Source organism: Dermacentor albipictus, chromosome 3 (assembly GCF_038994185.2).
Source record: "Dermacentor albipictus isolate Rhodes 1998 colony chromosome 3, USDA_Dalb.pri_finalv2, whole genome shotgun sequence".
NCBI lineage: Eukaryota > Metazoa > Arthropoda > Arachnida > Ixodida > Ixodidae > Dermacentor > Dermacentor albipictus.
In genome coordinates, this window is record NC_091823.1 from 102,585,548 (window position 1) to 102,613,534 (window position 27,987).

General features: G+C 45.1%; 1 protein-coding gene across 1 annotated transcript in view; it reads right to left on the minus strand.

The window, feature by feature from the left end:
- Nucleotides 1-1,804: 1,804 nt before the first annotated feature.
- Nucleotides 1,805-27,987, minus strand: part of LOC135913383 (uncharacterized) — a 46,647-nt gene continuing 20,464 nt past the window's right edge. Inside the window, exons 2-5 of the mRNA XM_065445980.2 lie at nt 24,361-24,428; nt 20,699-20,780; nt 4,728-4,843; nt 1,805-2,142 (exon numbers count right to left, since the gene is read on the minus strand). Coding sequence (XP_065302052.1) covers nt 2,092-2,142; nt 4,728-4,843; nt 20,699-20,780; nt 24,361-24,428 — 317 coding nt within the window. The 3' untranslated portion in view covers nt 1,805-2,091. The remainder of the gene's footprint in view (nt 2,143-4,727; nt 4,844-20,698; nt 20,781-24,360; nt 24,429-27,987) is intronic.

The following is a 27,987-nucleotide window of genomic DNA, read 5'->3' on the forward strand; positions in this document are numbered from 1 at the left end:
TATGTGATCGCTGGATTGACGGACGTTGCGCAATTTCCCAGCTAGCGCTGGTAGGAAACCACGGTACGAGCAAGATATTCTAGGCCCGTCGCACGATTCTGCGACTGCAATGCGCACAACAAACTGGTTGTTGAAGTTCCTGCATGACATGCAACTTGACGAGATGCTTTAATAGGACCGGCGTCTTATATACATAAGCCACCACTCTGCTTCTCCTGTCTTCCTCATAATCCATCCCAATACTTTCAATTTTCTTCCCTCTTCCCCAGTGCAAAGTAGCATACAGGAGCGCAACAGCTCAGGTCGACCTCTCTGTCTTTCCTGTCAATAAAATCTCTCTCTCTATTTTCATGAATCTTCCTCCACCAGCTGGATTTCTGCCGAAGTAAGTTGATGGGCGTTGAAGTAAGTGATTGAAGTTGAAGTAAGTTGAGTAAGTTGAGTCGCCGCACGAAGTAAGTTGATGGGCGAATCAATAAGGCATGAGTTATAGAGTTGATGTATGTCAAGTACTTAATATTGCGCCCCACTAGAACTATGGCTGTGAATCTCACAATGTATATAGCTTATCCGATGCCCAGCCTCGCACTCTCCTCTGTCTGCTTCCGAACTAAAAACAATTTTCGCACCCTTTAAGTTTTCTTCACCCTCAATAATATAGGTCATCAACCTTAAGCATTTATTTCACATTCTTTACTCGCTACTTTCCTGTGAGAAACGCTGTCATGCTGACAAGCGTCACATAGCATTGAGTAAGGAGTCATTTGTAAAATTATGTGCGCTATATATCAACACATTTGCTCTAATTAAATATTGTTATTGATCTCTGAAGCATTATTACTGGAGCAGCTGAATCTCGAGCTTCCCATCATCTGGCAGGATGGTGATGGGAGCTATACAATCAATTATTTCACCATCTAAAATTTCCTGGATGCTAAATAGACCTATTGAAAGACTGCGAACGAGATCATTCTCACCCCACCCTTGCTTCGTCATCTGCCAGTATCACGATATCTGCACTGAACCGTGAGCAAGTTCTCAATATTATTTCGCTTTGAAACGTTGATTTAAAGTCCTTTGTGTTGAGACCTAACTGATTCCATCTTGAAATTTCCAGTTAATGAAGAAGTCACAACAGCTACGAGTGTGGATGTTCGCACGCCTAGGCGACATTTGACACCGGCACTCATTATGGGTATAATATTTATCATATTTTAAATAATTATTCTTCATGACACATTTTAACGGACCTCAGTTATTCAAGTTATAGGTTTAGTGAACTAGGGTGGTTGCTTGGGCTAGTTGGTAATTCATGATCAAAAATAATGTACAGCGCAAAGGACAAGGACAGTGATAGACGACATACACAGCGCTGTGTATGTCGTCTATCACTGTCCTTGTCCTTTGCGCTGTACATTATTTTTGATCAAGGTTTAGTGAATAATGAACGGGAAAAAAATTTGGGGTGACTTTTACATTAACTTCAGGGAAGGTAATGTAGAAAGAAGACAGAAAGAAAGAAGGAAAGTCTAGCAAAATTTATACAATTCGCATCGTTTCCAAGATGTCTGAAGCACCTGATTTCCCTTTGTTGACTAGAACATAACACAAATGGCCTCCGTGATTGGGAGGCGCAGGAGCCGCGAGGTCTGAAGATCTCGGATGCCGTAGCCCGAAGATTTGATGCATGCCGATGGTGATGGTCTGCTAGGCAACCTGCGAGGACGTGACGCACTGATGCTTTTTGGCATTGCAAAGCGCCTTGCGACATTGTAGACTTCTGTAGTAGTTATAATAAGAACCATTATTGTGCAACAAACAAACGCCAACGTGTTTATTTTCTCTTTTTACAGTGTAAATATAGGAGTGATTTTCTGCGTATTCAGATCTCTCTAAGTTCGCTAACGTTCACAAATAAAAATAATGACATTAAAAAAATAAAGATCATGTTCTGCTATCAAAGCTCATGGTAAAAGCTGGTGCATATAAAATGACTTGACAGTGGAAACTCGGCAGGACACTCCTGCGTGTGCTTTGTCGGTGTTGGGCTGAGCGGCGGGTAGTTCTCGTGCGGTTTTGTTCAAGCTTGTTTCATTGATTGCCGCTCCCGGATGGTTCTTCCTCCGTCAGTTTTTCCGGTTTCTGCAGAAAAATTAAAAAAGAGAAAGGGAGAGAGAGCAATGTGAGGTGCATTGAAATTAGGAAGAACACTGTTCGTTTTCTTTTACTTAGGCACGCAATGGCTCCTGCATTTGACTTATTGCATTCTGTGAAATAAACCGTGTTTCAACGCAGAACAGCAATGACTGTCGCCGCACCTTCAACGTGTTGTCACTGCACTACCTTTGAGCTTTGGTGACGTTGCTTCGGGCGGAGTTCGCTTGGCAGGCTAGGTCCGGCAATTTGTACGCCTGAGCGTCTCTATCCACGTCATAAATATCTATCACCCTGAGTCTTCAGATCATTCTCTGGGCAGAAATGTCAGTGAAATGCGCAACAGTTCCCTGAGCGCTAACTGCCGTCCTTCCGGAAAAACTAACTGTTCCGCATTTTCTTGAAGAAACCAGCTTCTTCTCATGCTATCGAGAGGTCTCTTCCTTTGAGAACAGAAGCGCTGGCAAAACGGCAACTGCAAGCACCACCACTTCCACGCTTATCAATGTTTTCCCAAATGTGGTTAGCTTTAATAACTTTAGGCATGAAAACGTAAGTGCCTTTAAATTTCGCGCCGAGGTTGTCAGTTTCCTCGGCTGTCATTAGCCAATAAATAGTTAGCGTCATAGTCTAATTACGTATCCGTCTGCATATTTTACTGCTACAACGTTCGAACGCTCGAAACTGGGTTTTGCCATGTACGTCGAACATTCGTACATTCCGTTACGCTGACGACGACGCAAGTCGCCATTTGGTAGGCTTCTCGTCCTGAACTACACCAACGCGTCACAGGGCGATAAGAAAGAAAGCTGAACGATGCCACTGAGATTCGAAGACTTGTAATTGCAGCATAGTGCCACTAAGACAGGGCACGCTAAACACTGCGCTATCGCGCAAGAACAGTGCAAGGCAATTCGTGCAAGGTTTCGCGCTGTGCGCCCACTTTGCCTAAAGCATGCCACATACCCACAATGGAGGATGTGCCAAGAATGAGGCGGTTGATTGGCAACCGCGTCGAAACAACGAATACTATGCACGACAATGTGGCATAGTATTTTTTTTTTTACGCTACAGGTCTCACTTTTGAGATCTAACAAGCGCCCAGTATAATCAGCACTAAAAATGCGCAGGAAAACTCTTTTTCTCAAATTTTGCACGTGGGAATGCTCCATTTCACCCGTCACATGAATTGCAGAACGAGCTTTGGCCTCCTTGTTGGCACTATTCCTTTCGTAGACGTTCGACGAGAATATTCAACCAGTTAACTGCGCTGCATAGTGCGCGCTGTACAAATCGCGTGTATCGTACTCTGTTTTAAGAATAACGTTTCAAGTATAACTATACTTTAAGATGTCACGTCAGGTAAATTTCAATACAGCGAGGGCATAATCTTAGAGTTTTAAAACACACAAAAAAAGAAAAAAAAAGAATAAGTGACAACATCGGGAGTTACATTGCGTAAAATGAGCGATAAGTCACCTCCATATATCGCATAATAATAAGGTGACCAACTCGACAAAAAGCTATATCTTGCATGTATCTAAAATATTAGGGAACATTGTATTACATTTGGGTGAAACCTTGCTTCAGAGGTTCGTACTGCTACTATAAGCATATTGCTTATTCCCTGGCGGAGTTTGAGTCAATGAGTGCCGAAGATATATTCGCTTTTTCAAAATGCCATCCATTGGCGAAATAGTTTCGTAGATTGTACATTTCATCTTAAGATACAGCGGAAATTGGGGCCCGTACAGAAGCGACATACTTTTAATAAGAATTTCATTGGTTCTCTCCTGCCATGTCATCCTTTCTTCCTGTTCGCATTTTTCTGTCGTCGTAGTTTCTATTACCTACCGTGGTAGCTCAGTGGCTATGGCGTAGCGCTTCTGAGCACTAGGTCATGGGTTCGATTCCAGACGGGGCGCTCGCTTTTTGATAATAGCGGAATGCAAGAACGCTTTTTGTACCGTGCTTTCGTTGCACTTTAAAGAATCCCTAGATAGTGAAAATGAATCCGTAGTCCCCAACGTGTTAACGCGTGCCTCGTAAAATCAGATCGTGGTTTCACCCCGTAAGAACCAAGAATGTTTCTACATTTCAACTAAGGTACATGCGAGCTATGGCTAGCTTTAATCATGCCTACATATGAATATTCACCTGAAATTTCCCCCGGACATTACTCACAAACAAAAAGTGTGGTTTTTGTCTAAAGCTGTGAATCTAGCAGGAAAATTTTATGTCCCCAGCTGCGACGAGTAGACATTCCAGTTGGAATATTGTTGGCTATTTCCAGCTCGAAGGTCTACTCGTTCCAGCTGTGAATCTCTCAGCTCTGAAATAATTTTCCACCTGGGAATTGTAGGTATTGTGAGCGAAAATGAAATATCTCCCGGCTGCGTATTCCATGCCACTCAACTGGCAATTTCCAGCTGTAGATTGAAGTGAGCAAGCGCCTGTAAGCTTGAGCAGATCGTAATATTGGGTGAATCCACAACACGGAAAACAATATTGTTAAGTGTATATCAGTTAGCATTCAATCATCTAGAGGAACGCTGTACGGTGTGTTCACTCACCCGCACAACGGCAATTTCGCAGAGGCAGGGGTGGCAGCCCGAGCTGGCACCTTTGTTCAAGATGGCGTGGGCGCATCCAGGATTGCACGGTTTGCAATTCTCGAGTCTAGGGGAACCTGCGTAAACAAGCCATGCAAGTCAGTGCCCAAAGCATTCGCGTATTCTCGCGACAACGCCACTGGAATCCCGTGCTCGCAAAACGGCTGTTGCGTAATGGAATTTCAGCAATGACCACCATTAAAGCGTCCAAGATGCGTGCTAGCAATCACCTTGATTACGGGAAGACTACTCTATAGCAATGTCCCATCGCGAGCTCCACATAACCTTCTCACGTCGCCCTGCTGAACTAGACCAGTCGAGAGCAGTGGTGCAAAGCAAATAAACAGCTAGACAAAAAACAGCTATATGAGCCCTCAGCCCTCGACTGAGGGCTCATTATGTCTGTCAGCGGTCAAGATTCCTGTCAAGGCGCTCCTCCAGCAAAGCAGTAACAAACTGCCAGCATAATCTTCGTCCTGAAACAGCTTTGGCAATCACTTGTCTAGGAGCCAGTGCTGTGGTACAGGTTGTTTATTCAGAGAGCCATGAGCTTGGCGACTTTGCTGGTAGCTGCGGAAACTCCGTTTTTACTTCCGCCATCTTGTTTGCCCGGACGAAGTTGTCGACGAGTGTCGTGAGAGTTTCTGCCATCATTCGGGGGAAGTAACTCAACGTGTCTTGCGTGTAACATTCGGGCGCACTCTTGGGCCTCGAGCTTAATGTATGCTGCCCCCTCTGTCACTTCGCTCTTGGCCTCTGAACTGCTCCTTCTCCAATACGGGTCCATACTTGGCCCTACTCAAAGACCAACCAAAGATCAGCTACTCAAAGCACAGCCATGGCGTCTACTTGATACAAAACAACCTTTTGCGTCAAAATAACCCTTTGTGGTAAATGACATTGCGCAGTATAAGCAAGCGAAATGCATGCGATAAATTTCTTCCACTTCCTGTGATTCTGTAGCAATACTGTCATATTCTTACAGTGCTTTCAGCATGTGCGCGGACTATATCTCAAAGCATCTTTACCAAACGTTGATTTGCAATATGTACAATTAATAAAAATAATGAACGGAGGTGCATAACGACATCCACAGATGTTTTTAGAAAAAGTTTATTGCAACAAGAGACGATATGAATATGGAGTCACAATCACGCCACAATTCCACCAAGAGGATAACATATGCAAATTGCCAAGCATTGCATACACGGCACGTTTTCAAAAAAGTGTCCGAGCCCTCACTCGCTAACAAATAACCACATAGACACACGGAAATGCAGTTACACATAAACGAGTTCTGACGCTAAATAAAATGATGTTCAATGTGTACAGTGTACATAAGGGTTATGTACAATGATGACGTGACAGAGAGACTTTACATAATTTTGTGGTGATGCTATCAGGTGCCTATATACAAAAATTATCATGTATACGAGAGCACACCCGTACAGAAATCACGGGCACCTATATTCTATGTACATTCAAGGTATACTTTTGATGGCCTGGCTACAAAAACCAGGCTGTTCAAAAATTAAGCCAGACGCGTCCATCAGCCATTGACAGGAAACGGTAGGACCACTGTCGAAGGAACTCCTCTTCCCTAAAGAAGAACTTCTCTGGCAGAAATGACAGACAGTAGCTCAGAGTATAGCCTCTCCTGAAGTGGAAACAGAGCGCGGCGACGATGTCCCGCGGCAAATGCCTCGCACTGGTTAAGCCACAGACAAGAGGCCACGGGAGCAGCGACCAGCTGTATACCAGTGTATACACCAGTGTATACACCAGTGTATACACCAGTGTATACACCAGTGTATACACCAGTGTATACAAAATATACACTCTGCTAAGTACATTCTTTTTAATAAGGGTAAATCACACCCTTGAACATATTGATTATTTCGCCTTACATATTCAAGAATTGAGAGCCACACAGAGACTGATATGCCATCATAGGTGTAATCAAAGCCGAATAGAATCGCTCCTTAGAAGACGGACAAGGGGACTTAGGCCTGTCTGTGGTGAACCATTGGACAAATAACGGCATTTTGAAAGATTTAGCGTAGCACGTGAAACATTTCCGTACTCAGTGAAAACTGAAGACTAAAGGATAAGCTATCTTCAGTCCTAAGATACAATGAGATGTCATCGGCGAAGACTGTTACCGCCACAACACCGCTACCAGGCAGTGGGAGACCTCGCATGTAAGGCTTTCTCAGTACCGAGAGCAGAAATGGCTCAAGGCTGAGCACAAAGAGTTCTCGGGAATGAGGGCACCCTGGACGAACACGAGTAACAGGAAATCTTGCACTTTCATGACCACCAAGAAACAATATATTTTAGATATTTGAATAGGCATTCCTAATAACTTCAACAAAATTTCTCAAAAAGCCGAATGAGGTTAGTACATTAAATTTGTAGCTACGTTCACGGCGATCGAATGCCTTTTCTTGATATACTGAAACTAAGAGACCACGTGCTGACCTGGTCAGCGTGTACGTCGTTATGTCACGCGTAACGAACCAGAGACTGTGTATCTCTCTGCTAGGAACTGAGCATGCCTGATTGTGTCCTACTAAGGAAGGCATCAGGCTTCCTAAGCGTCCAGTGACACAAGCTGTGAAGGTATGATATTCGACGTTGACAAGCGTGATTGGCCTCCAATCATCTAGACGAACTGATCATGGATCGTGCTTAGATTGGCACAATACGACCATCGCGAAAACTAGCCGAGAAGTCAAAGTTCTCATAGCAGCGGCTGATAACAGACACGAAACTGGCACCAATATCTTCCCAGAATGTTAGATAAAACTCAATAGGAAGCCCATCGGGCCAAGAGGCTGAGTCAGGCTTCCTCGTCAGCTGACGGTCGTACAGAATAAAGATCACTGACATCAGGTGGAACCTGAGACAGCCCACTAAGCACTCCTACGTTACCATGATCCATTTGCATAGCCGTACGCGCCACATTTCCGAAATGCGATACAAATAGCACATAATAACGCGCGGGAGGCCACATAACAGGAAGTGCTCTTGGGTACGCAGAACCGAATGTATTCGGCTGTATAAAAATAAAGTTTCTTGCAAAGAGCAGAACTTGAGGGTGTATGTACACACGGATTACGCCTGCATCGCCAAGCAGCAGCTGACAAAGACGACGCTGCGATGAGGCGTTGAAAACGTCTCCGTAGCTCACACTGCCATAACTGCATCAGTGGAGTCAGTCGATTGATCTCAATGGTAATACGGAGCTTCGTGGCAACATCTGCCAGTTCTTCTGGCCTGCGTCGTCTGAGTGCACGTCCTTCAACTGTACAATGCAGACGCCACTGCACCTTGAGCGCATCCCATGACTGTGAGAAAGATCTAGAAAAAAATGCGCGCAAGGCTCTTGACAAACTAGAGCGCGAGCGCGCGTCATGAAGTGCGTGGATGTCGAGACGCCAAGGTTTTACTGATGAGGAAGGAAACTTAAGCATAACTGGTCTGTGATGGGAAACGTAAACAGGTTATGAAGGCAAAGTTATCACATAACATTGGGAAACATACGGAGCTAAATTGGATGGGGCATAGACATGGTTTAACCTGCTTGCCGACGCGCCGCGTCGCCACGCCCAGAGAAATGAAGAACCATGAAAAAGTCGATATTAATCCAGCAACGAAAAGTGCTAAACGAGGCGACGCCGCCACTCCTGCGCGTTTCAGTCAGGTCGACCCAAGCTAGGGCCTTGCACATCTGCTCGCGTGTCTAAAACACAATTAAGATCCACAAGCACCACGTGACAACCATCCAGGAAATACACGTCCAGGTCAGGAACGAGATAATTGGACTTAGTGGCCTGCGCGAGTCCATAGTTGCACAAAATACGTAACCTAAATGAAGATAGCACACAATCAAATGCCAATATCCACCCTTTCCCATCATAAAAATGACAGGATGAACTTGCAAGCGAGCTCTATTGAAAAAATAAAAACTCGGTGCCATTCCACTCTGTGGGAAGTATGACCAGCGAAGCTGTGTAGGCCCCTTAGTGGCAAACTGCACCTCGGGCCGTGGGTCAGCCTGGCATTGCACCATCTTCCGGATTCGCCCATGTATGGGGAGTGCTTAACGCCTGGTTGACATCCGCGCTGGTCATCCCCGCCTCGCTCTAACTTCATGATCGGCCGACGTATGAGGAGTGTTTAACGCTTGCGTCACCTCCGCCAGGGGTCCGCCCGGCATTGCACTATGTTCGGTATCGGCCCAGGTATGGGGAGTTTTGCGTCTACACACGGACACGATCCTGCAAGAACTAGCCCTTAATCAGCAGCTTCGCTGTAATCATAATACCGACTCCACTAGAGCGTGATGTCGAGAAAGAGTAAAGTACAATCTAGGGTGAAAGCGCGTTTGAAAGCAAGAACATCTGCAATGTTGAAAAAATTTGTTTGTTGCGAACACAGAATGTCACAATCTTTAGCATGGGCCAAGCTGATAATTTCAGCTTCCTTTATAGGACTTCAGAACCCCTGTATATTTAATAAAATAATATTCAGGGTGTCAGCCATGTTTAATTATGAAAGCGTCACCGAACTGACCTGGTCTTGTCGTTCAGGTCGGTGCCCTGGGAACAAGTCCAGGGGACACACGTCACTTCTTCCACCCTCTCGAAAAAGGCCAAGGCTTCTTTGGACGCTGTAACTCGGCAAGGCGATCCGGGTCGCTGTCCGAACCAGGGGCTGACGCGGGGGCACACTTTACGCCTCGTGTGACAGCCATTTCTACGTCGAGTCCATCCAGGCTTCGCGAGAGTCCAGCGCTACTATAAACTCGGAGGCTGGGGTTGTTTTCTGATAATGATGATGTCGGTAGTAATTGGGCTGCGGGATCAATTTCATAGCCGCCGACAACTTCGGCCGCCGGGGACTCATTCAGATGCAACGGTCCAATGGGTCTTGCAGAAAAGCCACAAACCGGATGCGGCGTTGTAAGCGACGCTATTGAGGAGGATGAAGCCACAGCAGATTTCGTGGGTGTATCGAGCGCAGAAATCGCAAGCCCAGGTGCTTTAGCCGTGTTTAAAATCTCAGTGCAATCAGGAGGACTGATGGTAGCAGCCAAAGTGGAGGCACTATCGGCCGCAGCATGCTTGTCCTTCGCTGCTTGGGAGGCCAGTGGACATGGCATGTTGCGATTGGTCACGTCATCAATAGCAGTCTTTTTTTTTTCCGGTCGAGGAGGCCAGCGAACATAGTGTGTCATGACTGCCCAAGCTGCATCCTGCTTCTTCGTCATTTTCCGATGCTCGTTGATGCGGTGCTAGGGCAGTTTCTTTGATTGCGGTGTCACGTGCAGTTGCGGCCGCAGCTGTACCGGCGGTAAGCGTGGAAAGGCTCCAGCCGCAGTGTCTGAGTATGAACGCCACACAGGGCACACGACCGTATAGTGACTATCTCCGCAATGCCGACAAGGACAGTCACGTCCGTCGCTTTCGTGGCCATGGATACCACAACGGCGACAGAATGCTGCGGTGCACTGTGCACGGTAGTGGTCGCTGGAGCCGCACCGACGACACACGCATTGCAAGCCGCGCTAGTCACACGTCACACGATGACCTGAGACTCGCAGGACATTGAGAACAGGGGTTGTGGTGCTCATTTCCATCCGAACAAAATGGGTGCCCGTGAGCATACCACGTCGCCCACTCATAAGACCAGTGTTGACAGACAGAACCTTGCCGTACGGTGATAGTGCCTGGACAAGGTCTTCGTTCGGAACGAAGGACGGCAAGAAGAGGCAAGTTACGTTGGTGACCTGCGGGCCGACGGGAAAGACAGGACAACGCTCGCCACCGATGAGAAGGCAGCCAGCATCGAGGCTTAGTCATCGAAGCCATGCTCTTGAAGGTGACTTGGAATTTGAGGCCTCCCATGTTCTGAATGCAGTAGACATCAGAGAGGCCAACTATTGAGGCCGTTGCGCCGACGACGGTCTCGGGACCATTCCCCGTCGGAACAACATCGAAGACTTGGGCCTCAGGCGCCATGACGTGAGAGGTGGACGTCCCTGACGTCAAACATGCCGGGGCATCATCATAACTCTTCGTCTTTCTCGTCATAGTTGTCCCTCAGTACGAATGGCAGGAAAAGTATTACAGCGAAGCTGTTATGGGCTAGTTCCCCCAGAATCATTTCCGTGTGTAGACACAAAGCTCCCCATACGTGGATCGATCCCGAAGATAGTGCAATGCCAGGGCGACCCGCGGCAGAGGTGAATCAGGCGTTAAGCAATCACCATACGTGGCCCCATCGCAAAGATATTGCAATACCGGGCGGACCTAGGCGGACCCGTGCCGCAGGTGAATCAGGCTTCCCCATACGTGCGCCGATCACGAAGAAACTGAAATGGCGGGCCGGCCCGCGGCGGAGGTGCAGTTCGCCATTAAGGGGCCCACATACAAAGATTCACCATTCAACAGAGCGCTTTTCTAAAGAGCCAGTTGGACAAGTTTGTTCATTACAACCTATTGTTCCATAACCCCCGTTTATACTCTGCCCACTTGCAAGGCTTTTAGCTGACCGCTGTTTGGGCATTTCAAAGAATCATGCCTATCTATAGAGGATGCAAGAAAATGCATTTGGAGCATATGTTCTTTACACTAAAATATGGAAGAAATGCAAAGAGTTGGCACAGTACAAGAATCACGCTCACAATAGTCAGCCTTACGCTTGCGTCAAAGCCCGACCGCTGAATTTTCCTCAGAGCGATCTCGCCTGCCATGAGGGCTCTTCCGCACGTAAAATGCGGTAATTCGACTCTTCTCCGCAGCGCTGTTCTCTCCATGATGTAAGTGGCGCTAGTGCTCGTACCTGACAAGAGCTGCGCAGTCATTCGGTGAATGACTGACGGCCGCTAATATGGTCAATTATGCACTCGACTAATTTGTCCAGCGATGAACGATGCTGCACCATGACATAACACGCACTCAGCAGTTAATAAAGAATGTCTCTAAAATAACATGCGTTTTTTTTTCTAATAGCAGAAACGTGGAGATCCGTAGCGTAGTGTAATTTCCGTAAATCCAGTTGTGTCCTTCCCTTCCTTTGATTTTGTCGCAATACTTCCATCTTCTTTCAACGCTTCCTCGACGCGTGGAGCCCATATCATTCCGGCGTCACACGTACACTTCGCATTTCAATCAGGGCCAATACAGGTAAGATTTCTTGATCGCGATCAACAATGGTCGCTGCTACACAATTCAACGATCCCGATCGAGTTATCGTCTGCTGATCGTCGATAACACAAACATGCATAATACTTGGGCTACAAATTCATATTTTCGAAATATTTGGTTACATTTGGTTTCATGTGTTTATAGATATAAAGTACAAAGGGAGGTTCCATAGTCAAACACTGCATTAAGAACTCCGGTCTTGGTTATGTGGTGAGAGGAATTACTAGATAGCAGGTTAGCTATGGACAATATTTTTATATTACAGCTTACTATTGCGGATAAAAAGGTCTTTATATGCTTATTTTTTCTTATTGAGTTGTCTTCCTGTTTTGTTTGTAGTGCTTTCAGAAAACTGCACTAAAGGGCGCAGACGCCTGCCTGAAAACGTAATCAAGAGGCCTGATTGTGATTCACGGATCGCGTATGTCCCGATCAGGATCCGGCAAAACCGCGATCGTAAATGATCGTGCAGCGCACTCTATTTGAATCAAGCTCAATTCGGATAGGCCCCGATCACGATCATAAGTGTGCTTGCGACACCGCTATAACTCTTATTATTACCTGTTCCTTGGGCATATATGAAATCCCCCGTGTCTTTTCCAGGCAGAAGTGGCTATTCAACCAACCTGGAGACCTTTGTGTCAGCAGAACGCTGTAATTTATTTTATGGGCCTCGATGTTCTCGCTGAGGTCATCCCGATCCCGCAGCCAATCAAGCCACCAGGAATAGGAAAAGTGCGACCCGTATCTTTCACATCATGCGCAGGCAAGCTGTACGAGAATAGGGTCCATAACAGGCTAACTTCATGCAAGGAAGAAAACCACGGAAGGAAGAAAACAGAAAAAGAAAGAAAGAGAGCCAACAGTTTCGCCGGAAAGGAGAAGCAGCATTAGTGATTGCCAAGTATGCGACAATTACGCGAACGAATATTACACCACCGAGAGGACTCAGGCTGTGAAATTGAACTGTCTCCTACTATGAGGTATATATATATATATATATATATATATATATATATATATATATATATATATATATATATATATATATATATATATATATATATATATATATATATATATATATATATACACACCCGCCCTGGAAAAATGATAACATTCCGCCTATGAGTCTTGGCGCATGATAGTTGGGGCACCTTGTATAGTTCATTAAGTAACCGAAATGAGGCCAAGCCAGATCCACTCGAGATCAGAATCAACAGTAGTCATGCGCAGGAGCGCTTATACTCAGACTCACAGAAAAAGAAAAGACAGGGAGAGGCCGCAGCTTCGCCGAAAAAGCGAAACAAGATTAGTGATAGCAAAGTATCCGACAATTACACGAAGGTAGATTACACCACCGAGGGACGCCAGATTCTTGGTGGTGGTAGAGGACTTTGGTGTGAAATTGAACTGTCTCCTACTATGAGGTCTTGTAAATTTTCATATAAGGCAGTCACTTTCGTGAACCACTCGACGAGGTCACGCGAAGTTCCTTCAAGTGCAATAAATAAATAAATAAATATATATATATATATATATATATATATATATATATATATATATATATATATATATATATATATGTTGCACTGCGTTCGGCATTGCACTGTCTTCGGGATTGACCGACGTATGAAGAGTGGTTAACGCCTGCGTCAATCTGTCCTGCCTCTGTAATGGCGGACGCCGCCTCTCGTTCCATTCTCAGAGAGCATTGAGTGTAGTGAAGAATGGCACCATTCACATGACAAAAGCTGCAAGCGCTTTTCCTTAATTGGTGGTTGCTCAGCTAACTCAACGACAACCAACTTATTGCATCGGTGAATTATAACCGTTGAATTACGATCATTACTTTGCGGAATTGCACCGGTGAATTGGACAACCTTGCACACTTCTAAATTTGGTTGAAGACTTTCGGTGACACGCGCTCTATCTAAGCCACATTTTTTATTGTCGCTTTGATCTTCACATTACAGAAGAATTCGCAAAACTTGTTTCGTCCCATAGCCTGCCTGGGTAGTAACGGGAGCAATTGTTCGAAGTGCCTATATAATTGAGCAAGCGGTTACTACAGTGACAAACGAAAAACAAAACTACATACAGATATAAGAAAACATTTGATTAAATAATACAGAGAATAACAGTAAACAAGTTTTCCATTTGTCCAATTATACCACTTATCCACTGAGCATGAAACGCTTCGGTGCCGCGGAAAAATTGTTTGCTGCTTTCACGTCAGTCGGCATGGCATTCCAAATGAGAGCGCCGTGAAATTCTATTCGCCTTCGGCCGTAGGCATTGCTAGCAACCGGTAAATTAAAGCAGTTGTTCGCTGCAGTTCTTGTACAACGCGCAAGTAGCGTAACGGAACTTAATGAGAGAGAGAGCGCAAACTTTAATTTCAAATCAGCAAGATTTGAGTCCGGCGTCTTTTAGTGGGTCTGGGCACCCGCCGCGGACGCGGTTCCGAGACCTTGTCTCGAAGCGGCTTCCTCGGCTCGCTGGACGGCCCAGAGTTGTGCTGTCAGGTCAGAGCTGAGCAGTGCGGTCATCCAGCGTGACTGGAGGCTGGCGGTGGAAGAGACGGAGGGGTCGGCACTGCCCTACTTGTTTGTTAGGTCTCGACACTCCCATAGCATGTGATTTAGTGTGGCAACCTCGCCACACGATGTGCATCTGTTTGTAGTGTACATGTCTGGATACATGGCGTGCATGAGTCTGGGGTTTCTGTAAGAGTCTGTTTGTAGAGAGGATCATCATGTTTTCTGTCAGCAACTTTTAATACGTGAACAGACTCCAGCGGATGTACACGAACCAGTTGGAACATTTGTTTTGGGGTATCCGTTCTGTTTGAAAATGTAATAGTTCTTATTGCCGTATTTGATAAGTGGCTAATAGATTTAGAGCACATTTTTTATGTGCTGTCCCACAATAACATGCAATACCTAAGATGACTATGCACAATATCGAAGTATAAGATGCGCAAAACCGTTGTGTCAAAACCTTCACTGGCTTTTAGTAACGAGCGGCAACTATACGCTAGCTGTGAATATGTCTTACTTATACGATTGCCAGTTCATATCTGAATCAAACATGACCCCTAAATATTTAAACGAGGCTACACGCTGCAGCAGTGCAGTCTCTGAAAGTAAATTAAACCTACCAAAATCGAGCTGTTTCTTTCTGGAGCGAAACAACATGTATTTAGTTTTGTCTGTATTAATATTTAGGTGGTTTCGTGTAAACCATGATTGAACTCTGTGTATTTCCTCGTTGATTTCATCTTCGATATTATTTGAACTGTCACCAACAAAGCTTAGTGCCGTATCGTCGGCGTACATTAAAGCTTCGTAGTATAATGGATGTATAATACTTCGGAGTATAATACTCTTATATATCTATGTATTTGTCGGTTGCCTTTTTTGTGATGTCTTCAACATTTGTAACCTCCTGCAAAAATCCCCAAAGTGGGATTGCAGTATCAATAAAAAACTAAAGAAATAAAATAGAAATGATAAGATGGAGGGAAAATCGTTAACATGCAGTGAAAGAAGAATGGGTCCAATACCTGAGCCTTGTGGTATCCCAGAGATTACTGACTGGCTACAGAACGCGACAACATCCATCACTGCTCGTTTCTGTCGGTCTGAAGTGTAGCATTTAAGAAGCTGGTGAATTTACTGTCCTTACTATCCTTACCATCCTTGAAGCAATTTGGTCTGCCAGTTGTTCTTATACCATCCATCGACGTCTAACGTCGCGGGCGGTGTCGAGACCAACGTGAAATTCTCCAATCAGAGCACGCGGAAATGAATCGATCGAAAAAGAACGAGTGTCTTTGCAAAACATGTTGGCTAGCGAACCATTTGATGCACATGTAATCAAGAACTACATTTTCCTGTTATGGTCGACTCCGGTTAATTCAATCCATGCGGCACCGCAACATTCGGTATCGTTATCCAAAAGGTCAACTTAACGAGCAGTGAAAAAATGAACATATCTAAATATTTTCATTCTTTGAAGTAGCCTGTCGTCGTCGACAAACCACTTCAATGCAGTTGTACAATAAAAATTACATGTGATCGTTGAAGAGAGGGGCCGTAGACTTGAACACTTTCGTCGACGCTGAAAAACTCTTAAAAAGGCATTAAATTAAATTAAACGTTGGGGTTTTACGTGCCGAAACCAAGATCTGATTATGAGGCACGACATAGGGTGTACTTCGGAAATCTGGACCACCTGGGGGTTCTTTAACATGCACCTAAACCTAAGTACTCAGGTGTTTTCGCATTTCACTCCCATCGAAATGTGGCCGCCGTGGCCGGGATTCCCTCCCACAACCTCGTGCTTAGCAGCCCAACAGCATAGCCATTAAGCAACCACGGCGGGTCCTATAGAGACATACCCCGGAGCCCAGCGCATGACGTAATCACCACTGCAGGGCAGGTTGCTGCCGCAACCGTCGTCGCCTAGTCAATCAGTAGCGCCATCTGTTGAAATTCTTGTCTTTTCAAACCTTCAGTGTCTGTCCGCTACGTGCATGAAAGGGCACCAGTTAGTGTTGAATTGACCAAAGCTGCATGCTTTCAGCGTTCGAATTAAACGAGTTCTCCTTCAACAGACATATATGGTTTCTCTCCGGGACTTCCCACTGCGTTCTAATTAAGCCAAAGGTAGAAGTAATCAGGGTCGAATTAACGAGAGTCGAAGGTATTCAGGAGCAAGTTGGCAGCAACGACGTGAGTGTCTGGATTGAAAGTGCAGTCTATGCCCTTTCAGAATTCTTTATTTAGAAGAAAGAAACGCATCCCACTTGGACGTCCTTGTAACAAGAAAAGCATGTGCCTCTAGCCTACGTCAGAAAAAAAAGGAAGGCTTATAAAAACATACAGAAAATCTACAGAAGTCTTCGACAACGATAGCTTACCGTTAAACGCCTTGTTGTAACATACCAGATCCGAGTAATTGAAGTGCGACCTTCATAGCAGCTCAAGTCTTTAATATAACTTTATACTTATTACTTCTCGGTCATTGCAATTATCAGGATTCGGAAGACGTGTTTCTTTTTAATTTTTATTTCACGTGGATGGTTTCTATCCTAATATCTTGACTGTCTAAATGATGAAAGAGGAGACACAGTACTTGTGATTATGCGCTTCGGTAACTATTTCATAGAAGGGTGCCTTTCACGCTAAACCACGCGTATCCTTGGGCCACCGTAGGGTGCAACCAAGGAGGTATTTTACGGCGAAGCTTTGAGCTCCTCGTTCGCGGGCATTTTGGTCTCCTATGTCCGTAGGCAAAAATGTGGACCGATACCGGATGTAGTGCAATACGGGGCCGACCCGCGATGAGAGTGAAGCAGGCTTCAAGCGCTCAAAAAGCGAAGCGAAAAGCACATGCATTCTTTGGAAGCAGGCATACAACATATAGCGCGCAGCATTCGTTCCAATAAAGAACAAGCATAAAACAAGCATTCAAACCACATAATTGATGATAAGGGGCTCCTGATAACAATGCGAGGCACGTACCGCTCCCAGCATGCGTTTTCTTGTATATATTACCGTTGTGCAAGCTGTCGCGGCGATGGCAGCTGGTGACGTGGTGAGTGACGTCGCTAGCCTTTTGTATAAAAATATTACCGTGGCGTTTTACTTCGTGAACGCGGGTGGGGCGCACGCGTATGGGTGCTACAGCGCACACGACGCTATCGGCCTTCGGTGCGCCTAAATGCCTACACTGTCCGCATCGCAGATCTCATTCACCACAGGCGGCCGCGCCACACGCAGCAGCCGTCGGAGTAGAGCGCCCACTTGTAAACATTCTCGTATTAACTAAATTATCTAGCACAGTGTCAGCGCGCACAGGCAAGCACGAACACTTCCCACTCGATGAACGCGGGCGTTCGATGTCGAAATGCTGGCGTGAGGGATCGCGGCAGCAGCAGCTAGCAAAGTGACGCTTCAACGCAAACTGTGGGGTGACAACACAGCGCATGCAAAGCTACGAGCCGTTGGCCCATCTAGACTGTGGCCCCGAAGCAGATCACTTTCAAGACAAAGCCCGCGCGACCACGCGTGAACACGCCGTGGGACAGTGTAATGCCGCTGGCTGGGTAGTACCGTTCTTTACCGCATGGTGGTACGTTGGTAATGGGAGCGTTCTCAGATACTTCCCTCGTGACAGCTAGCGCTTTCAGACGCTGTCATTAAGGTGTTGCGCCTCTAGTCGCAGCGTCTGCGATCAGAGGCGGTGGCAGGCGCTGCACAGGGTTCCGAACGCGTTGCTTGAGGAAGTGGCGCTCAAAGTATACCGATTGGCTTCCGCGTACGGGGGTAAGGCACGGTGGTAGAGAGCAGCAACTCCCATAGTAGAGTCCAATATAGTGCAGCAAATAACCACCTCCAAGTGCGTGATGAACGTATTATTGAATAGTAATTGGGGTTGGTTCTTCATTATGTTTTTCGTTATTTATTCATTGCGAACGTTTGAAAAGCGCAATTTCAAACATATGCATGTTAGACTTTGTGTTCAAAGTGTTAGTTTAAAGAGTATGAAGTACGTTTAATGATTTTTATCATCAAATTTCTGCGTTGCCGTTGCCCACAGTACTAATTAAATGTGCAGACGAAATTTGCAGTCATACCGGAGCCAGCACGGAGGTCCAGACGCCTTCCTTGTTCACTCGCTTCGCAGCTTCACACAACGCCGATTTCATGAGCTGGCCGTTTACGCTTGTGCGTAAAATGGCCCGAAATGAACTCTCCATTGGCCTGCAACACCCAAGTGGTAAGGGGGTACGATTGATTGTGACGCACAGCGAAAACGAGAATGGCTTTGTGCAAGGTGCCGGAGAAATATTTCAAGCGAAGAAGAACACAGGAGACCCCTTGAGATAGACGGGCCCCACTATGAAAGGTGGTTCGAAGCACCCTACCCCGGACAGTGGTGGTGGTGGTGGTGGTGGTACAAACTTTATTTAGTGAAGGCCCCAAAAAATGAAAAGAAAATTAAGATGCCGTGGTTCCGTGGGTGGCCTTCCGGTCGTGGGTGGTCGTGGCCACTAGATCAAGCCTGGCGGTGACTTCCGCTGCCCGGATCGTTAGCCGTAGCTGGAGATACGGCTCCGGGCTTGCCAAAGCAGCCTCCCACCGCTGCGGACTAAATGTATGCCAAGAGGCAGGGGGAGAGTGTTTCGGCCATGAATACAGAATCTGAGCACGGACTGCTCGTGGGTGTCTGCAGATTGTGTATTCGGGTGAGAAGGCACCAGGCTGAATAAGGGTAAGTCGGGCAGGAGAGAGGAAAGTGTGGGCCTGTAATTGCCGCCACGTGCTCTGTTGGAGTTTCGACAGGAATTTGTGAGGGGCAGTGTAATAGTTCTGGACAACGCGCCATACCACTCGGTGATGCAAGAAAACGTTCCACGCATGAGCAGCCGTGAAAAGGAAATGTAGGAGTGACTTGCACAAAAGACGGTTCCCTGTAGTGATGATATGGCAAAGGTCGAGTTGATGAAATTTTTTGAGACTGTGAAAGTTGATGGCAACACTCATCGTGTATACAGTATTGGTGCTGCAGCTGGATACCTCGTTTTAAGGTTAACACCATATCACTGCCAACCCCGTAGAGCTGGTGCGGAGTGACAAGAAGCGTTTTGTGGCTTCTGCGAACCGTGTATTCAAAATGCAAGAGCTGAAGGAGCATGTTGCAGATGCCATAGCACAAGCAAGTTCACAGAAGGGGAAGAACTATGTTAAACATGTGATTCAGGAAGAAGACAAGATGAGACAAGTGTAGGACATCATTGGTGACACTGTCGACAGCCAACAACCCGTCGTTGTCAATCGTGGAGGGGGGGGGGGACACAACAACATTTCACGAGGAGGCCAGTATAGACGAGGAAAACTTGGGAGATCAACGACTTCCCAAACTTTAGGCATTAAGCTCTAGAACGTGATTCTGCCTTGAAAAACATATTTGTTTATTCTTTATTGTTCTTAAACTCTGTGCACACACAGTACGTCATACATTGTGGCACCCACAAACTGTACCAGACAAGCGAAAATTAAGCTGTAGGGCTTCATGTATCAAGCGAGTTCCAGCAGCACAATAACTGGTGCTTAATAACTTGAGTTGAGTTGTAGCATCTAACCATGCGTGGTTCGCGACTCCTGCAACACGTTACTCTAGACTCTCTTCGTCTCGCTCGGTGAGAAGTTATTAGCCTTGTAGTTTCCTTACATTTCAGGCGTATTCAACAATTCGTATTAACTGCTTGGAGCAAGTGCCGACAAAGCAGGCGAGCAGACGGCACAGAGACGTCGGACAGATGAGGAGCAGATAACGCGGCGGGGATGAACAGATCTTGAAGGGCTTTTGCTTGTCCTATTGGCTAACGAGCTCTGCAGCTTCCACAGCACTGCAAGGAACTACTGAGATAGAGTTGTAGCTGTGTGGCTTACTAAATGCTTGCACGGGTCTGAGTAAATTATTTTACGGTTACTCGAACAAGGCGCGTACGGGCACACAAGTTATGCTAAAAAGTGGAATCCCGCTTCGTCGAAGAGTACAAAAGTGACTCATTCCTTGTGGTTATCTGCCAAACGACGATACATGCCATGTATTTTCGTGTTTGTAAGATCTAAAGTACTAAAACAGATAACAGTATGCTATACAAGTCCCGAAAAGTATGATGAAGAAAGCAATCAAACTTACATGATGGTTTGAGGGAGCAGTCTTCTGATGTGCACTGGGGCTGTTCCAGTGTGCACTCTTTGCCTTCGGGGCACTCCAGGCCCTGCAATTACATAAGACACAGGTGTGATAAGTTCTATTCCAGCCAACAACTTAACCAAGTAGACAAGTGGTATCTGTGAAATGCAGAATACCCTGTATATATTATCCATATATCCGAGTACATGGCACGTTGCCACAGAATGAGGCATCTACACAAATTTTCGGCCCACCTTCGTGACATTATATATGTCAGATAACAAACAATCAGTTATAGACAGAAATAAGAAAGAAATCACTATTTATTTCCAATCAGCCGTGATCTCATCTTTGTAAATGTGTATTTTATATGTCTGTTTTCTGCTTGAAGTTTCGCAGTTACGGTCATTAAAACATGTGGTTTCGCTGCGCAGAGCCAGTGAGCCACTCATCTTTATGGATTTGTCGATCTCTGTCGATCACTTCAATTGCAACTTCAGTTTACTATTGAACTTACCCCTCTTGAATTATTAACGCTACTGCGTGCAGTTGTCATTCAGCGAATAACTTTTATACTCTTGCAATCAGGGAATTCGCAGCGCTAGGTCTTACCAAGAAGTTCCCGTGGAGCGTTCAGGATCTTTCATGTTTCAAAGCAGTTTTTATGATAGTAACACCATTAGGCTACCCCACTTTATTTCAGGAAGTGCCACAGAGCCATTCATAAAAAGGCTTCATGCATTCGTCTATGAGAAGAAATCTCGATTGAATACAATAACTTTTCCTCTCGTCTGTATACAGGACACTTTTACGCTGGTTCTTACTATCACAAATATTCCACTGGTATGAAACTCGAAATTATAACGACGGGCGTCCAGTGGACGTTTAGACCTGTGTGAACACTCCTCCAGTTACACCGAAATTCGCTAGAAATGTCCAAAGTTAACATGTACAATCTGTGAAGCACCCACTATAGAAAACAATGCCTTGAGCATTGTCTGATATTTCCGGAAGCCAAGAGTATATACTACTTGGTAGTAGCAAATTGATGAACATACTTTTTCGTTTCGTAAAAGAGGCACGTGAGGAAACTGCATATAGACTCGGCTTGCTGTACGAATGCGTACTGAAAACTACGAAGAAAGAAACTGAAAGACGTACGAATGCATCATTAAAAACCTAGTCGAGGACAGCATTTCAAGGAGATCCGTACTCATGCCATTGGTTTTTTTTTCTTTAGACATATAATTTATGTTACCTTGAGTTCCCAACTGATGAAAGTTGATGGGCAGTAGGTGGTACGCGAACAGAAAAATGTGGTAAACGAAGCTAGCAGTTTAGGATTTTAGATGCATTCACTACATGAATTATCAGTTATATTTCCGCTTTCTTGTGGCATACACTGAACAGCAATACAGCATATATTCAGTATATTGTTCCACCATTCATGTTAAGGGCAAGTGAAACAGAAAGCTGTCTGCTGATAGCTTCAAGTTACCGTCAACGCAGACAAAGATGCTTAGCTAATCAGCCTATGTGGAAACAGCAGGCGTTCGTAAAAGCGATGCCTAATAACAAGCGACACAATAACTTTGCGCTTCATTGATGTAGAGTAGGCGGTAGTTGAAGGCGCAGTGAAGGGTCAAAGGAAGTGCAGACGCTAATTGTCACATTCCGATGAATTCCATAGACAGCAATTCGTGCTGCCTTTGTGATTGCGACGAAACCATGCAACACATCCTGGCATACTATCCATTTTTCACCCATGAAAGCAAAACACTGCATGAACATTTGAGCCGAGTGGACGACAGGGCATTCACAGATGCAAAAATACTAAGTGCATGGTCGCGGCCGTCATCTGTTATTCGAGTCGCAAAGACTCTTCTCCACTTTCTAAAGACTACTGGGCTCTGCGATGGTCTTTGACTTCCTGTCGACTGACTTCCTTTAGACAAGTTTATCTTTGGAGGTGACAAGACTAGACGTAAGGTAGAAGTGTGCGCCGCTCCTTCAAGCATCGTGAAACGAAGCGATAGCGGGAAGCGATGCTGACATCACTTACTGTTTCTTACGAGAAGTGAAGTTTTACGCTGAACAAATCTTGTGCCCGCCTGGGACAAGGGAATGACCTTTTTGCAGGGAAATGAGTTGTGACGTGAAGAGGCTCGGCACGTCCGCCACGGTGACCAATCAGAAGGAATACAGTGCTTCATTTCGTGCCTGAAGTGCGAGGGCTGCTTGTATTGCTCCATCGGGGTTATTAAGAAGCCTGCCATGTATCGTCTTGCTCTTTCTTCCCATCTAAATTCATCACCATGCTCTATACAAATCGTTAAAGTTTTTAACACTCAATTTCCTCATTTCTGTCCATTCGCCTGGTTTATTGATGCCCATGGCCCCTCTAGCTAGGGCCACTACAATTTAAGTAACGCCGGATCGCAAACAACGAAGAACGAGTAACCGGCGTCGTAACGCCTCATTGCCTGTCGTTTCCTCTCTTTCTCTCTCTCTCTCTCTCTTAGCTAAACGGTAACCATCCACTCTAATAAGTGTCACCAAAAAAACCTAAATCTAGCCCAGCCTAACCTGCGGAAACTTAAAACATGTCCCTCAATGCTGCCACGTGTGATTAAGCATCCTTGCAGTACAATTTTGTCGTGGACAAATGAGCTAAGAATTGGCCCCGGTTCATCAATAACCGCAAGATTTTTCCGGTAGCAAAAAAAAAAGGAAAGGCGCCAGAAGCTGCACACAAAATCAACGACAAGACGTACACAAAACACGCTGGTTTTTATAATTCTGTTAATTTTCTTTGATCAGCAATTAACTTGCGCGCTTCAGTGTCCGTTAGTTTTATGCGTCTTGGCGTTTCTGTTATCGTGAGGGCGCAAAAAAAAATGTGAAATTTAGGCGTGCGAAGGCTTATTACTAAAGTGACTAGATCGTACTGATCACGGCCTCAAAAAGCTACACGTGTTTAATAAAAACGACTTTTATTTGCACAAGCAAGCGCGTTTCTTTTTTCCTTTGCCCGTTCGCATTCGCAATGCAATGAAGACAAACAAAAAAAAGGCACGGAAGCATCTGTACCAAAGTTTTCTTTCTTCGTACCACATTTGGTGCATTGAAATCTCGCGAAAATAGCGAAGTTCATCAATAACAAAAATAATTTTACAAAGTTGCACTGTCAACCACTGCAGGACGCTATGCGATTTCCTGGTAGCGCTGCAATCATATGTACTTTACAACCGTTGAACTAACGCTTTAGGTTCGCTTTTTTGCACCCCACAAAACTGGCGCCATGGGAATGTCATATAATAAAATGTTCAGAAATACAGCCCTAAAAGCCTAATCACTGCTCTTACTCGCAAACCTATATAACCAAATGACCAAATTCACGTGAGGAGGAAGCGGGAAGTATTATCTTAGATCTGATTGATTCATCCACTCAACGCTATGTGCACTCTGAATAGTCTTTCCTCCTGGAAGCATGGGCAGCAGAGTTAACGTCATTGCCCCAATGAATAAAAGCTATCACATGGAGCGAACGTTTTCAAGCACTTGTGGTCATTTTGGCAAAGCGCCCTGCTTGTGGCATTAAGGGGTTCTAGCACACGTAACCAGCTAGCTGACACAGAAACTTGCCAGCTTGCGACCTTGCTTACCTCGCATAGCCATGCGGCTGATACCAAGATTTTGTTGTCGTCAACGGTCTGTGCACTTGCAATGGCCACTGCAAGCAAAAAATAAAATACCACGTTAATATCACTGAAATCCTTTGGCTATCTGTGAGCTTAAGATGACGTCGTGCTAACAATGTTTCGTTCGCTACGTGCATTTTCGTCCCGTTCGCATAGTACGTTAAATGTCGTTATGCCTCGCAATGTGAGCATAACGTGAACGAACTTCTAAATTGAGTTTTCATAGAAGTCTCTTTGGGAACGAGAGTTCAGTCAATAAAATCCATGGGAATATTGAAAGTTGTTCAACACCATGCAGCCGTATTAACTAAAGAACAAGTTCTTGTCCGGCGGCAATGTCTTGACAAGATGGCTTGTCTCCATAAAGTCAAGACTGACCGCTCTGCCAGTCTCACTACTTGGATGATGTCGGAATTCCATCGGCGATGTGGCTAGCCGCATTCAGTAACTATTTCTTAAATGAAAATAACGAACTATTCATCATCGCGTTTTGATTGATTGATTTATTGAAAACTTTATTATTCCACCGAGCTGGGGTGCCCGCCTCTTAACCTACACGTAGGTAGGGGGGGAGGACGAAGCAGTCCCCGCGCGTTGAGGACGGTGAGTCTTCACGGCCTTAACGGCCACGCGGATGGGCACATACGCTGTTGAGACACGAAGAGATATCAAAACGCGATAAAACGACCAGCGTCAAGCAATCGCGTTTTGATATCTCTTCGTGTCTCAACAGCGTATGTGCGCGTCTGCGTATATATTCAACTAATTTAGTGCATCAGTTAACTATCGACGTGTCCCAACATGCGTTCTCAAGATAACAACTCTTTCACTTGTTTTCCAGAACTAAACCGTATATCTTTAAAATTCACAAGTTTGGTTCTGTACATTGTTCAAGCTTGCTCTGCACACAATCAAACATTGAAATTCGTATCAGTACTAAGCGTGAAAAAAAGAAATGTGACTGAGAACCAAAAAGCGATGTTCTATCAGTAAGTTCATGTCGACGTTAGTTCAAAACAGTTAGTGCGTTTATTCCTTCGCTTTGCTGTAAATAAATTAAGCAAAGGATGCTTTTCCGCCTTAAGACAACAACTACCTATTTTTTTTACTTAGCAGCAAAAATTAAAATTATTTAGAAAAATTGCATTTTTTCAGCCAAATTAGAAACAAAATTTTTCGCTGGAAATGCCTGGATATATGTTCTGTCGCTTTTCGATTGGCTTTCCCTTCATAGCCACAAAAAGTGTTCTGCGAGTATAGCTAAAATACAAAAACTATCATTAGATTGAAAAGAAGTCATAGAAAAGGTCTCCAGAAATATCCCACCGATATTGTACATATAGCAACACAGGTAACCTGGTAATTACGACTTGTATTCCATGCCTGCGCTGCAGCGCAACCTTACGACGCGTAGCCTTCAAAGAATCAAGGTCGAGTCATTTCGTAAGCTTCCGCATGGTCCGCACTTCAAGTCGGTATCATTAATGGGATCACCAAATGTGTACCGCGCTTTTTTTCCCCTTGTGTTAGCGCGGCTTTGTGCAACTCGGCAACGATCTGGTCTGCCCTTCGAAGAGGAAAAGCATTGGCGTAACGCAACGAGACATAGCGTAGCGCTGTAGCAGTAACCTGTCCTGCCCGGTATACGTGGCCAGACCTGCCCCTATAAGCAAATGTTGCGAAGAATTAACCTCCAAGGTTTACACCGCGCTTCAGTTGCGCGTAGCAAACACAGCTGCCGAAATGCTCGGCTGTATAATAGCTAATGTTCAGGCTATCGACAAAGATCCAACATTGTTCCAGCCTGTTTGCAGGTGGATGTGCTTCAGATAGGATCTATATATGTGCCTGGAAAAGCGAAACAAGTCTCATGCACGCGGGGTTACCCCAAGTATATGAAAGAAACGACTAAATCGAGGAGATAAGCCAAGCAATGCGGTAAAAAAATATACCGCTTGCTTTTTGCAAAGTGACAGCCAAAAAAGGAAATCTGAGGCGTGTGTGCGATCGCATCAACCCACAGCCAACTACAATTAAGTGTGTGAGAAGAGAGCAGAGTTATTCGCCGTGATTGCTCAGTGGCTTTGGTGTTTGGCTACGGAGCACGAGGTCGCGGGATCGAATTCCGGCCACTGCGCCAGCATTTCGATGGGGGCGTGTATTCAGATTAGGTGCACGTTAAGGAACACCAGGTGGTCGAAATTTCTGGAGTCCTCCACTAGGGTGCGCCTCATAATCAGGAAGGGGTTTTGGCGCATAAAACCCCATACTTTAATTATGACAGCAGATTTCAGCGATTCCTACGGCTCGTGACTCATTTACCATGGCAGCAACGTTCCCCTACAGTGAAGGAAATGATGATGATTCAATTAAAGTCTTAGGCACATACCCACTCACGGAGACTGGCAAACAGTCGGGCAGATTTTACATATGCGAAGATCAACATATTATTTTACGTTGTCTGCTTCTTCTTCAAATAGTTGGGTTCACTCACTACAGAGAACTGGACAGGAACATCGTGTCTATAACGTGCTTCTAGGGGGGGGGGGGGCGGGGGGGGAGGGGGGGATGCGGCATATGAGAACTTATTATTTAATTCGAAAGATGTAATATAATATTTAAACAGTAATATAATTAAGCCATGTTAAAGAAGGAATATTGTGCATGAGATGAAAAGTTTTTTGTACGCAACTTTCTTTTTGTGTAGCATAGCTAATGACCGCTGTATAATCTAATTACACACAAGGACAGACTTTAGCCACTCTCAGACTGCCTTTGCTTAAGGAAGCCACATTTCTTCCTTACAAACGCATAACTCTATGGAACATTCGGTTTGCAGCAACTTGGCAAGACACTTACTATGTGTTTTCTTTTTTGAGGCAGTTGTACATTTCACAATTTTAACATATTTGATTCAGAAAATCTTGGCATATCGCGTTTAGTTTCGTCTGTTTTCTGTGAAGCAGTCACATTTCTTTCTTTTCATTGTTCACTAGGAAAACGTCTAAAGTGGCAGCAGCATGTCATTCGAGATGACGTGCCAACTTGGTTTCCTTACACAATTTTAAAATCTAGTTTCTTTCTTTTTATGTTTAAGTCAATATTTAGACTGCAGGTGAAGAGGCAGTTGCTGTGTTAAGGGCGCACGCTTTTTGGGCTCGATGACTCATTTCAATGTTCCTCTTCGGGGATAATCAAATTTTAGGCCAAGACAACTACTGGAGGTGATGCCACGAGCGAAATAATGCAGTGCCATCAACTAGACTTGAGCGATTTCATTTTTCTCTGTACATTTGCAGCGCTGCTTATAGGGCACTTGGCGACTGTGAATCCTGTGAACTACTGTGTAAACAATGTGGCGTTGTCGATGCGTCATTGCTGTTGGTGTTAATGTTGTAGATGCTTTCGATGTTGTTATTCATCGACCACCTTATTCTCGGCACACCCTATATATGTAGTCGGTATGTACTATATTGAGGATTATCATCATCATTGTCACACGCGCCGTCATTTCAACAACAATTCCTATGTGATGCACATAATGTGATCATTGTGTACTAAGCATACTGCTCGTTCTGCCCTCCGAAATAC